The 13,159-nt window shown below is 49.8% G+C and overlaps 4 protein-coding genes across 4 annotated transcripts; 3 read left to right on the top strand and 1 right to left on the bottom strand.

Annotated features, from left to right (window-relative positions):
- Nucleotides 1-605: 605 nt before the first annotated feature.
- IAQ61_006103 (uncharacterized protein) lies at nt 606-7,556 on the bottom strand. Its single transcript, XM_066097053.1, has 17 exons — nt 6,912-7,556; nt 6,655-6,859; nt 6,569-6,604; nt 6,387-6,520; nt 6,173-6,332; nt 5,782-6,125; nt 5,600-5,733; nt 5,346-5,455; nt 5,217-5,298; nt 4,973-5,163; nt 4,781-4,927; nt 4,202-4,732; nt 3,833-4,145; nt 3,676-3,768; nt 3,078-3,610; nt 2,554-3,017; nt 606-2,492 (listed from the first exon to the last, which is right to left on the bottom strand). Exons 1-17 carry the CDS (start codon nt 7,292-7,294, stop codon nt 2,066-2,068), a joined length of 4,287 nt encoding a protein of 1,428 aa, XP_065953045.1. The 5' UTR covers nt 7,295-7,556; the 3' UTR covers nt 606-2,065.
- Nucleotides 7,557-8,251: 695 nt separating this feature from the next.
- On the top strand, nt 8,252-8,955 carry IAQ61_006102 (uncharacterized protein; the record flags this gene model as incomplete). Its single annotated transcript, XM_066097052.1, has 4 exons — nt 8,252-8,284; nt 8,460-8,621; nt 8,677-8,846; nt 8,907-8,955. 4 exons carry the CDS (start codon nt 8,252-8,254, stop codon nt 8,953-8,955), a joined length of 414 nt encoding a protein of 137 aa, XP_065953044.1.
- A 261-nt stretch (nt 8,956-9,216) lies between these two features.
- IAQ61_006101 (uncharacterized protein) lies at nt 9,217-9,496 on the top strand (the record flags this gene model as incomplete). Its single annotated transcript, XM_066097051.1, has 2 exons — nt 9,217-9,368; nt 9,439-9,496. The coding sequence occupies 2 exons, from the start codon at nt 9,217-9,219 to the stop codon at nt 9,494-9,496; spliced, it is 210 nt and encodes a 69-aa protein (XP_065953043.1).
- Nucleotides 9,497-10,735: 1,239 nt separating this feature from the next.
- Nucleotides 10,736-12,475, top strand: IAQ61_006100 (uncharacterized protein; the record flags this gene model as incomplete). The annotated part of the gene is made up of 1 exon (XM_003835828.1): nt 10,736-12,475. The coding sequence occupies one exon, from the start codon at nt 10,736-10,738 to the stop codon at nt 12,473-12,475; it is 1,740 nt and encodes a 579-aa protein (XP_003835876.1).
- Nucleotides 12,476-13,159: the final 684 nt, after the last annotated feature.

The following is a 13,159-nucleotide window of genomic DNA, read 5'->3' as shown; positions in this document are numbered from 1 at the left end:
TTAGGTAAGAGCTATCTTTATATTGCTAAACTAGTATTATATACCTATACCCTTAGCTATATAATTAAGGGTATACTAGAAGAATAGCTATATACTTAATAATTACTAGTATAAGTAGTAGTCCTTAACTATTACTATAAGTAAGGTATATATTATACCCCTATAATATATTACTAACCTATTCTAAACTTATTCTATTTACTTTTACTTACTTCCTTAATACTACTACTACTATCCTCCTCTAGCACTTTATATAGTTACCTAAATTTATCTCTAATATTACTATCTAGTTTAGATATATTATCTAGTACTACTATACTAAACTCTAGTATAGTATTTAGGAATACCTATATATTATTAAGAATAGGTTTAGAACATGTTTAAAAAAGATAGTAATAAAAACTGCGTTTACTTGCTTAAATTACCCTAATTTATACTTAACTATAGGCTAGTTTATATAACTATAAAAATTTGCTGCTGTGACGTGGACTTGAACCTACAGGGATATTCTAACCACTCGGAGTAAAGCCCAAGTCGCCCGACGCTAAACCCATGGTCATATGACATGCCACCACGAGAGAGAGAGAGAGAGAGAGAGAGCATGTTGAGTGCCATGGCTATGGAGTTGTATCATACCCAAGGCCAAGAAGTTTACATTGCAGAGTTTCACAGTCCAGCATGCAACTATCAACACCCAAATAACCCCCCCAACTTCTTGCCGCACCATTTAGTTATCCAAAACAAAAGTAAAATCCCGTCAAAACAATCCACCGCCACCAACATATCCACACTTGCCCCATGGCTGCAAGGCAAGCAGCCCAGCCGCACTACCAAAAGTCTCCATCTTGATGCGCTAATTCGCCCAAACCAGCTATTGACAACCCGCAACACCACCTCCACCCCAACACTCACCCAACCTGCCCCCTCCCATAACCAACAAACAGGCCATCATACAACCCCCCCTCGCCGATCCAACAAGCACCCACAGCGCCAACCCCAGCTCTAGTACTCTACACTACCCAGCCCAGACTCCACCCCTCCCTCCACACCCACCTACACCACACAACCATACACTACCGGTATACACTACACACACCTTACACAACTCTCCCATCCCGCCGACGCACCCATTCCATGCAGCCGCACAACTCCCCCCATCAGCACACTTTGCCTCTCCCATCCCCTCCCCTCCCCCTCGGCAAACTTCCCCCGCCACAATCCCCACCCAGCCACGCCAAGCGCGCCCCCAACGTCTCAAACTGAGCAAGTTAATTTTCCCAGGCGAACAAAAAAGCGCAGGCTGGGCGAGTGAATGACTCGACCTGGGAAACCGGTGGGAAGGGGGGGGGGGCTGCATTTGGGTGCTGCATTGGATTGCATTGGATTGCATTGGTTAGTTTTGGAGAGACTACGTGTAGTGTGCAAAGGGCCTTGGGATTCACCTTGCGATTTACTACTCATCGACGGCCGGGGCTTGTTTGGGTGTTTGTAGCGGGAGGCTTGTGGGGCGGGATTGCCAAGAGCGGACATTGACTCGGTAGGTACGCTAGTGCTAGGTACCTCGGCACCGGTGTCTGCGCTGATTTCCTTTCATCTCATCTTGCTGAGCCGGTCTTATCGGGATGTGAGATGTGAAGATTTTTCTTTCCGCAGGTTTTGCTGGGTTTAATTTTGGTATGGTAGAGAGGTGGGAAGGAAGAAACGTCATCTTGGTGGGTTGTGTGGTTAGGTAGGGAGGCAAGGTGGATGGGTACGGTAGGTAACCGTACCTGGACAATGCAGTGACTACGAACAAAACAAAGAGTGAATTCAACTCCCACAACCCTCAACTACCAACAAATGCCCTGTAAAGAAAAGTCTGCACTTGGGCCTGCAAACTGGCATTTTAGCGATTGCTCTTGCGAATCAAAGAATGCTGAATGCTAATGTAGTGGAAAAGAGACCAGAGGGAGAGGGAGAAGCGTCCATGAGCAAACCAAGCATGCTGCTTCGCAAAGCCGCAACCCAACAACCCTCTGGGTGGCAGGTGGCATCACCTCACCCCAAGCCCATGCACCCAGCCAACCTAATCAGCCTTTTGCACTTTTGTCTTCTTTGGCACGCGCGCAAGCCAATACAGGCCAATCGCCGCTACCGTATTAAACACGATAAACGCCCACGTGACGCCAAAATTCCTCCAGCGGTCCTTGTACTCGGAGCTGACGCTCTCGAGGAAGACATTCGTGTCGCTGCCGGAGCAAAAGACGCACGATGTGGTTGAGTTCATGCTTTCGGGAACTAGGTAGCCGCCCTGTGACTCCATGTAGGGCGCAAGGTATTCGACGCAGGTTGTTAGCGGGGGCGGGGAGAAGCGGAGGAGTTCTTCGGGAGCGCAGGTTATGGGTGCGTTGGCGAGGCCGACGGATAGAATGCCCGAGACGAAGTAGGTGAGGGGAGAGACGCGGTACATGAAGATCCAGAAACCGGGGAGGGCTTCGGGGGTGGCGAGGACACTGATGATCCACCCATTAGTACATTTGACAAGCGGGGCATCGGAAAAGGGAGACGACTTACCCGCAGAAGATGAGCGAGAGAGAGAAGAGCAGGTTGATAATCATCGAAGTAGCTTCCCCCGTTTCGACGCCTGCAATGACCATGTGTAACAATGTGCCGGCATACACCAAGAAGGCCATGATGAACAAGAACATGAGACCTCCGCGTTCCGAGACCTGATCGGCCGCAATGGCGTTCCTATGCAATCCAATCGGGTAGTACCAGGTGACAAAGACCAGCAGTCCCATGAGCGCATTCCACGGCAACTCGACCAGAATATTCGACAGCATGAACACCTGCCACGAGAATGTCTTGGAACGGCGCTCCCGGACTTCGTACAAGGCTCGCTGGGCCAGGAAGTTGGGCGTGATTTGGTTGCAATAAGTAGTGAAGATGCTCATCAGCATGAAGATAGCATAGAGCTGGTTTTGCATTCCCTGCAGCGAGTTGGGTGTTTTCCAGAAGGAGAAGCCGATGAACAGACCCTAGAGCAAGTTTTATCAGCTAGGTTTCATCACACAGAATAGACTGGATAAAATGCTTACACTGAGAACACCAAGTCCTGCTTTCGAATACAAGTACGACGGTGTCCGCCAGTATTGTTGGAACACTCGAGGAAGCACAACGCGTAACTGAGTTGTGAAGCTCGTAGCAAAAGGACGAAGCGCATCCGGATCATCAATTCTCGGTGACTGAAGAGAAAGCTTCTCCCTCATCTGTGCAAGTTCTGTCTTCACAGTCCTACGCTCCGCTGATTCGTTCCAGATGGCAACCCAATCCTGCGAGCATTGAGAGCCTGAAGCAGCGCCTGTGACTTCGAGCATCCATTCTGCGGGATTTTCATCAGGGCCGCAGGTTCGAGCCCCGTTGCGTTCAAAGTAGCCGGTGAATGTCTTGGAAGATTCGCCAATGGGACCAAAGTACAATGTCTTGCCACCTTTTGCCAGAAGCAAGAGTCGGTCAAATTGTTGGAACAGGATTGCGGATGGCTGGTGTATCGTGCAAAGAACAGCTTGGCCATGATCGGCGAGCCTGCGCAAAAGGATAATAATGTCCCAAGCACCCTGGCTGTCAAGTCCTGTGCGTAATCATCAGCAGGGCATTCGTGTGCAGATCTCATTCGCCATAGCGAGCATAACGTACCAGAAGTAGGTTCATCCAGGAAGAGAAGCAAGGCAGGCTTAGCAACCAATTCAACTCCGATTGTCAAACGTTTACGCTGATCGACATTCAAACCTTTTTGATGCGTTAGGACCCTTGTCACATATCCGAAACTTGGGCAGGGATCATGAGCACATACCTTCACCTGGAACGCCAATGATCGCATCGGCATAAGACTCCATTTCGAGAACTTGAATCACCTCGTCGACATACGCAACCTTTTCATGGTGCGGTGTTGCAGCCGGCTGGCGTAAAACAGCGCTGAAGACGAGGGCTTCCCGTACGGTTGCAGTCGCAAGGTGGAGATCCTGTTGCTGTACGTAGCCGGTCTTGCGTTGGAAACCCATGTCTCGCGGGCGTCCGTCGACGAGCATTTCGCCGCTGATGACACCCATGGTAACGCGGTCGGCCAAGACGTCCAGCAGTGTGGTTTTTCCTGCACCCGTGACACCCTAGATGTTCTTATCAGCATGTTTTGTAGTTCATTGGCGCGGGGCAGCGCTTATACCATCAAAGCCGTCAAAGTACCAGGCCGAACCCAGCCATCAACGTGATCCAATAACCGTCGCTCCTCTTTCTTGATCTTGATATCGTAGCAAACATCATCCCAATGGAACACTGACGTCTGCTTTTGAATATGAGCAGGAGTTTGCAGTGCCGTGTCTGGTGCAGAATTGGACATTTTGTCCACCCTCGTGCCGGAGCTATTCGATTCCTCGTCCAATCTTGATCGAGTGGCAGGTTTCTGCATCCTTCGAAAGAGCAAGATTTCTCCTTTTGATCGTTCTTCCGACACGTATTCTGCGGCTATGAGATAGACAGCGCAGCCAAAAACCGTCAAAGCAAGTATGATGCCCAGATTTCTCCAGAGATGGTCACGGGTATACTGGAAATTGATATCGAGGTATGTGTCGCCATCGACAAAACTTTCCCCAGCTCGGGAACCCGTGGTGGTGCAAATGCGTTCAGATGACTGCACTTGGTCATAGAGTGGGCCACTAGGGATGAAATTCGAGCAGGGAATAACACGATCATGAAACTATCGCAATCAGCATTTGCTACTCAAGGTAGGAAGTATGATGCAAACCTCATTTATCATAAGAGATTCGAAAGTGTAAGCGGCAGGATTAAGGTAATTAATCCAGCGGAACCATGGGTGCATTTCTTTGATAGGAATGGTGAAACCTGTATAGATGATGAATGCCAGAGTGAAAATCGATGTCGGAACCATTGCCTACTTAATTAGCATCTTATGCAATCAGCTTTCGCATATACGTACCTGAGGAAACGTGCGAGACAGAGCAGCGATAGCACGAATGTACATGGACATGGCCAATGTACACGAAAATGTAAAAAGCAGGAATACGAAGAAATGTTCAGGCGTACGCCGTAGGTTTGTCATGAAGTATAGTACGAGATTGAACACGATAGCTGTGCCGATTTTATTCGGAAGGTCGCAGATCATTGACGCTGAGTTTGGAGTAAGCCAATCAATGTTACGCAATCAGCAGAGTGCAACTCACAAATGGCTTCAGCAAAGGGGTGACAGAAGGCATATCGCGCCTGCTTCTCTACAATAGGACGTTGTGCGTATAGTGCAAAGATCTGCGAGCTTTAGCTTCGAACGTGCTGACTTGAGCGGTGCGACGGACCTCCATGACGCTGGCAAGTGCTGCCAATAGAACAGCGAAAAACAACAGCGCTCCACGGCTATATAACGAGCTTGTATTGTTCTGGAGGTTGTAGAAGACGCTGCCAATTACTATAGGGAACACATGTCAGCCGAGTTGGTAGATAGGTGCATGGTTGCAAGAGTAACGCTGCAAGACTAGCATGGCGTGCGTTGACAAAATGGGAATGCCATCTGAAGGTTTTACTAGAGCTGGATGATAGCGGCTATACTTACTAAGTGCCACGACAGCATTGAACATTATACCAATGATACTATTGGCCATGTCCCCTTTTAATCTCAAATACCCTCTCCCCATGCACAACTTGATCTGCATTGGTAGTGAAAGAGTATAAGCCGATTTCGCCCGTCTATAAACAGTCAGCGGTTGTAAACCAAAAAGGCTGCGGTTTCCATACTGTGTATTCGCTTGCATGGCTCTCCGCGATGACTTGAATCGCCCAAACGAGGCTCCACCAATTGGATACTCCGCATCGAAGTCGGCGATTTCCTGCAACAGTGTTGCTCGCTCCTCGCTGCGCTGCCATACAGCGGCGAACTCATCCGGTGTACGTGGAGTCTTCCCTTCGAACCCTTTTCGAACCATTCGTTCAGCAGGATTTGTTACGGATGTGAGGAAATCGCTCGTCGTTTGGCGCGGTGCACATTCGAAACCGAGGTTGATGAAAAATGCTTTGGCCTTGGCAATGTGACCAAAGTATATTTGGCGTCCTTCGTAAAGGACAGTAACTTTGTCGAAAACCTAGACCAGGTTAGCTAGAGAAATGAGCGGGTTTCTGTACTATTTACCTCGTAGATAGATTGTGAAGCTTGATAGAGCGTGACTACCGCCGAGGCGCCAGTCAGGTCTGTGGATGTTCTCAATGTCTGTATACATTCGAGAGCGGTAGCACTGTCAAGGCCGCGAGTACTATTATCCCAACATTGCAGAGGGCTTCCAGCAATCGCACTAAACAACTTGTGAGTAAGGTAAAAGTGGATTGTGCAACTTGAAAGCACTCACGCTTCTGCGATGGTGACTCGCTTCTTTTCACCTCCAGAAATACCCCGAATAAAGTCATTACCAACCATTGTATTCGCTGCTGAGGTGAGGCCGAAAGTAGCCATGGTAACATCTCGCAGGTGCATTGCGTACATCTACACATTCATAAGATATTTGGTTTTGCAGAAGGTAACCGTACTCACATCTCGGCTGACGCCTGGGAGACGACTGCGAGGCGTCTAGAAGAAATCAGTTCAAGGGCTCAAGATGGGATATTACACTTGCATACCGTTGCTCGAGCCGCAAACTCGAGTGTCTGTGCAACTGTCAATTGTGGAAAGTGGTGGTCAAGCTCGGCTTGGTAGATGCATTCTCCTCGGAATTCCCTGTGCATTTTGTCTCTAGGACAGCCTTGGTAGTTAACATAGGCCTGCTTTGAAACGTGTAAGCCCTGAGTCTCGCCAGCGAGAGTCTTCAGTAGCGTTGAGCACCCACTGCATCAGTCAGATATCAAGAGGTCGCTAAGATCACAGTTGAAAACCATACCTTCCGGGTCGACCCAAGACAAGAACCATTTCACCATTTTTCACCAGGCCATCGAAGTCTCGCAGAATGTGAACGCGAATCTTTCTGGTCTGGCCTATCAGTTTCTTAGCGGCGGTGAGCAGTGCCAATGGGTAGTTGCCAAAAGTCCTTTGATAATCGGTATCCTCGCGGAACCCATCGACCGAGAGGTCCTGGAAGGCCACACCTGCGAGTCTCTCGGGGAATCGGTCGGGATCTCGAGACTTGAGGCTGGTGACCACGCGCAACCATTCTTTTTGTTTGAATTGGGGCGAGTTTGGGTCGATAAATGGATTTGACGTATCAAGGAACGGATTGTCCAGGGCTGCCATTTCTGTCGTAATATCCTTCTCCATGATGGGCATACGACGAGGCTATTAGGAAAACGAAGAAGATTGTGATGATGTTTAAGAAAAGTTGCAAAGTTGGTTGAAGGCCGCGCTGGCGGCTGATGGATGCATGGATGGTGGATACGTGCATCCCACTGCTTGAGGTAGACCCCAGCTGCTGCCGCATTTAGCCTCAGACGTGAGCAAATGCTTGTAATGGGCTGGGATCCAGTCGGTGGCCCAAATACAATGGTTACAGTAGTGCCATCTTGGCGTCGCACGGAAGCCAGCAGCTTTCATGGCGCTGTGAATTAACGTTAATCAGTCGCTTAGAAGACCCCGGTCTCCACTCCCGCGCCATGGATGGCCTTCGCCTGTCAGCGGACTACTACGGGACCCGGGTAAGCAATAGGTAGCATGCCTAAGACCCGCATATGTACGTATTCTTACGCTTACAACCATGGTAAAATGATGGGACAAATCATACCCACGAGGTCTCCAACCCTTGCTGGAGACGCCATCCACGTTGCTGGCAAACTAGGCTAGCTGTGTGCAACTAGCATAGCTTCCTGTTGCCATGACCTACTGCGCAAGAGTTTGCTGACTGTACATATGCTGTTCTAGGAAGGTGTCGTTCTGTGCAAGCGTCAGGCCTTTTTGCCACAGATAAGCTGATGGCTGTCTTGCCTGATTCCAACTCATATTACCTCAATTTGCTTACAAAGTCACAGCTGGACTACTGTTGTGACTTGTCACAGCCAGAAAAATGCTTTCCTAGACCCCTGTCATTTACAGGGATCTAATGCACTTACTCGCTAACAGTGCTAAATGGCTCTAAAGTCAGGTAATGGCTTATATATTACATACTTGAGAAGGTTGTGTTGCACATGTGTTACACGTGGGGTCGCTGCGCTTAATCATCGTCCAGAACGTGCATGGAAAACATGGAAGGGTCAAGAAAAGTACCCATCTATCCGAACTGGATAGAGCTTGATGCAAGATCCGAAGGAACAAAAGTACCCACAGGTGAGCACTTTTACTAACTTTTGCAGTCAGCTGGAGTCAATTCCTCGAATACGAACTTACTTGGCAAGCTCTGGCAAGTTTTGTCCCGTCTGCAAGTAGATGAGATCTTCACCGTTCCATTCGCCAATTCTCTTCTCGGCATCGGGAGGCCTTCGCTGACACGAGCTTGCCTTAGCTAACTTGCAGGCGAAAAACAAGCCTAGATTATCATTTCAATCTTGAAAACTTTAGTACTTTACAACACATCATCCGCAGGAAAGTAATCTATGACGACTCTATCGAGTCCTTTTGCGCCGTTATGGACGATCACTGTTTGGTTCAACAATGTCTCTGGAAGGTGGACTTTCGTTTCAACTCGACTGGCTCTCTCTAATACCGTTTTGTTTCCCCAGGAAATGGACAAATCTGGGAAGACGCCCGATGCGTTATTGTCGGAATCGGTTTTCCAAGCGGCAGATATAGTCCACAAAGTCGACAGCTCTCTCCCAAATCAAGCTCAAAGTCTGACACATGAGCGACTGAACAACGTGTACAAGAGGACCAAGCATGCCCATAGGCTTGCGTAAGAGCTATACTCCGTTCATGCGATACCATTCACAACAGAGTACGGAGTCTCATACAGGTTTTCGTCGCATATTGACAACGCGATATGGCTCGACAAGCAGAATTAGCTCTCCTGACCTGGAATTCGAGCAATACTTTGCGTTAGGTGGGTGTGAATCAATGTCTTTTTTTCTCATATTTGCTCGAGTTTCCAACAGCTGGGAAGGTGTTGAACAGAACGTGACGAGCCGATGTTGATATGGATTAGGCTATTCTCAAGCGGTCCGGACACTAAACTGACCTAGCCAAACAACTGGAAATCCACAGAATCCAACACGCAACGTACCATAGACTGGAGCCAGCAGAGAATGGTGGCAGTTCCTGGCACAATGGGAGCAACAGATTACTTGACCTTTGCTGTGGTTGACCTACCTCGGAACTCGTCAATCGCCGACGCCGACGTCAGAGCAGAAGAAAAAGTCTCGAAATCGCTCCTCCTTCCTTATATACCACGGCTCCGGCATGCCATGGGAATTTTCAAGTGAGCAATTTCTGATTTCAGTGGACATCACCACCACCGAACGGTACTGCTGACATGCTGTCGATCGAAGGATTTACCCAGTAGGCCATCGTTTCCCTTCGGACTATGGTGTCGTCTGCCGTCCATGAGTGTCCGGAGAGTGATGCTGTGTCGATAAGAGTTTCACTGGATGGGCAGGAGAGAGATTGAACAGCTGGTCTGGCAAGGGCGGCCCTGATAGGCAATTTGTACTACTGTCTGTCACCGTCGCTACAGAGATAAACTGGCCCAACTATAGGTAAAGATAGTACAGAAGATTCGGTCAGCAGCCTCGATGCAATTGCGGTGCGCAAGCCCATTGTTTGAATGGGGAGTGCACCCTGGTGGGGGGCGGGCGTGTCTTACCTAGCCTAGGTAGTGGGAGGTACGGGTGCTGGTGCTGGTGCTCCCAATGATACAGTTCTGTGTGGGATCACAGCAGGCTCGCACAACAGCCTGCACCCAGCAGCCAACAGCCAGCACAGCGTGTGCGCCTTGAGCACATTCTCATGGAACCCTGGGAGTACCGGTATTGAAAAAAAAAATCTCCATGTGAACAGGTAGGCTGGACGTGGTGGTGTGTTCCATGGCGTGGGACGGGCAGGGCCGCAGACGGAAGGAAGAATGCAGGTCAGTGAGCACATTAATCTGATGCGGAACAAGCGGGACTCGTTCTACATACGCTACCGGTAATTGCATGTTTCCACATCACATCCATCACCCGTCTGTCACAGGCAGTTTGGACGACTCGAGGCAGAAGGAAGAAACAGAAAACGGACTCTTCGATACGCCGATGCTAGCAAGGCAGTTTCAGCACAGAAGCAGCATCAGACCATCTGGCTATCGTGATGTGATGTGAGGGGCCGTGGAGGTGGAGGCGGGAAAGAAAAGAGACAAGCAATACTTCTAGGCACGCTAGCGAGGGGCAGGGCTCTTAGCGCCTTGGCCCTTCACACCTTCACACTTGTGTCCGGCCCCTCCCATGCTCCTTACACTCGCGCTAGTAGGGCCTCTACCGCCACAACAATCGCAAATGTGCTCGCTCTCTTTAGCCAAGGAGCAAGATGGCGAGCAATTGTCTGCAATACTGCTGCGCATGAACTGTTTGCTTTTGCCCTGCATCTAACCCCCCTTCCCTCGTCCCTCCCCTTGTTCGACTTTTGGCCGCAAAGTGCTTGTTGCTTTAAAAGATCTGCAACAGTCAAGACCATGGCCTGCCTCGACTTTTTGTAACCCCTAGCTAGTCCTTCTTCTCTCGTCCGTTCCATCTTCTCCAGAGGCTCTCTCTCTCCCTCTTAACTCCCCTTTCCTCTTGCCGAGCGATCTGCGCTCCCTCTCCAGCCTTCATCATGTCTGCCGACGTGCAAGAAACCAAACAGGACTCCCAGCACGAGACCAAACCCGAGGCCAACATCTCCAGCTCTGAGCATTCCGACCCCGTCAACGATGAGCGTCCCGATGCCGAAGCCCAGGCTGGTGTCCAGGCCATCGAGGCCACGACCATGGCCTGGACAAAGACGGTCCTGGTCATCGCCTACGTCATGATCTGGCTCATCTACTTCGTCGAGACCATGCTCAACGGTGTCACAGGCGCTCTCACTCCCTATGTCACTTCCGCCTTTGCCTTGCACTCGCTCACTCCGACTGTCAGCATCATCAGCAGTATCGTGGGAGGCGTCATCAACCTCACCATTGCAAAGATCATCGACGTTTTTGGCCGGCCTCATGGCCTCATCTTCACCGCCTGGTTGGGGACCATCGGTCTGATCATGATGGCTGCTTGCAACAACGTCGAGGCCTATGCCGCGGCCATGATATTCCATACCGTGGGCAACAACGGTGTGCAATACATCCTGTCCGTCTTCATCGCCGACACGACCAAGCTGAAGAACCGAGGTCTGATGCAAGCCCTCATGAACTCTGCCAGTCTTGTCACTGGCTGGATCGCTGGGCCGATAGCCGAAGGATACCTGGGCGGAGCTGGATGGCGTTGGGCTTTCGGCATGTTCACCATCCTTGTCCCCGTTGTTACGATGCCACTCGCGGGTCTCATGATGCACAATTACCGCAAGGCAAAGCAATTGGGCATCATCGCTCCGCGAAACAGTGGCCGCAGCGCCTTGCAATCCGTCATGCACTACTGTCGCGAATTCGACGCCGTCGGCCTTCTTCTGCTCTCCGCTGGCGTGGCCCTGTTTCTCCTGCCCTTCAATCTCTACGCGTTCCAGGGCAGAGGCTGGGGATCAGCACTGGTTATTAGTATGCTGGTTATTGGCATCGTCCTTATGCTCATATTCCCTGTATGGGAAAGGTCCTTCGCACCGGTCAGCTTGATTCCCTACCGGCTACTCAAAGATCGCACCGTCGCTGGATCTTGTCTTCTCTGCACTTGTCTCTTCATGAGCTATTTCGTGTGGAACAGCTACTTCGGTTCCTATCTCCAAGTGGTCCAAGGACTTAGCGTCAAACATGCGAGCTACATTGCTCAATCTTATACCGTCTTGTCCGTGCTCGTCGCTGTTACTGCTGGATATCTGATCCATCGGACTGGACATTTCAAATTCATGTCTCTTTTTGTCGGCATTCCTCTCGCCCTCCTTGGACAGGGCCTCCTGATCCACTTCCGTGCTCCGGGCAACGTGGGCTACATTGTCATGTGCCACATGTTCATCTCCATTTCCCAGGGTCTGCTCGTCATCACCAACGAGATTGCCATTCTGGCCGCTGGTACGCACGAAAACGTTGCTTCTTCCATTGCGCTCGTCAGCATCTTCGGTAGTATCGGTGGTGCTATTGGTCTGACCGTTGCGTCGTCCATCTGGCAGGACATCATTCCCAAGAAACTTATGGAATATCTGCCTGCGGAAGACATGCCAAATCTCTTGATGATCTACGGCGACATCACAACACAGCTTTCCTTCCCCGAAGGCTCCCCAACGCGACTTGCTATCCAGCGTGCCTACGGAGACGCCATGCTTCGACTGTTGGGTGCTAGTCTGGGCATCTGGATTCTTGGAGCCGCCGGTGTGTTGCTGTGGAAGAACATCAACGTGAAGAACATCAAGCAATCGAAGGGTCAAGTTTGGTAGATGGTATTGGAAGAGTCGAAATAGCGAGGGGCATGACAGTATTGCTGAAAAAGCACCACCCGATGTATTGAAACAGGGCGCTTGCCTTTACATTGATTAAATGAAATGAAGTTGAGATGACATCACCATGTTTCAATGGCGCACGCAAGTCACAGACTTTTTAATTTACTGCTTTTACATTTTGATTGTCTCGAAAGCGCTTAAAAGGCTGAATACATCGGCCTTCTTGTAAATGACATGCAATAACTTGATAATAACCTCTACGATCATACTGGTCCACACTGCAAGCCACAGATTTGATCTTTCCCCGCACTCCATATTTGACGTAGAATATCACAAGCCTGGCCACGCAGCACATATTTGGACTAGCGGCATCATTTCTCCAGAGACGACTTCGCTACTAGCAGTGTCACGATAGTAAAGACGAGAAGGTGGTTCCGCGCAGTGCGGTAGAGAATGGAGAACAAAGGATACCAACATCCCATGAATAGGTTCAGTGTGAGTTTTATCTAGCAAAAATACCAAAATCCCTAGTGTTTCGAGAGTTTTATGGATCTCAACACCCCTTCCATCATTGTATAGCCGACTTGAAGATTTGGTGTTGTGGGGATTTGGTGGTACAGGGTGTGGAAGCTAGACAAACCACATCTCGTTGGCGCGAGAAACACGATAATTGATAGTGCG

Source organism: Plenodomus lingam (genome assembly GCF_022343315.1).
Source record: "Plenodomus lingam strain CAN1 chromosome Unknown contig_23, whole genome shotgun sequence".
NCBI lineage: Eukaryota > Fungi > Ascomycota > Dothideomycetes > Pleosporales > Leptosphaeriaceae > Plenodomus > Plenodomus lingam.
This window is presented reverse-complemented; position numbering and strand designations above follow the sequence as displayed.

Bases quoted from the DNA above. Each gene is read 5' to 3' on its own strand.
- IAQ61_006103 (XM_066097053.1), bottom strand. From the start codon at position 7,294: ATGCCCATCATGGAGAAGGATATTACGACAGAAATGGCAGCCCTGGAC. The intron at 6,860-6,911 runs GTATGGTTTTCA...TGACTGATGCAG, and splicing joins GTCTTGGGTCGACCCGGAAG to TGGGTGCTCAACGCTACTGA. The intron at 5,164-5,216 runs GTGAGTTGCACT...CTCCAAACTCAG, and splicing joins CCCCTTTGCTGAAGCCATTT to CGTCAATGATCTGCGACCTT.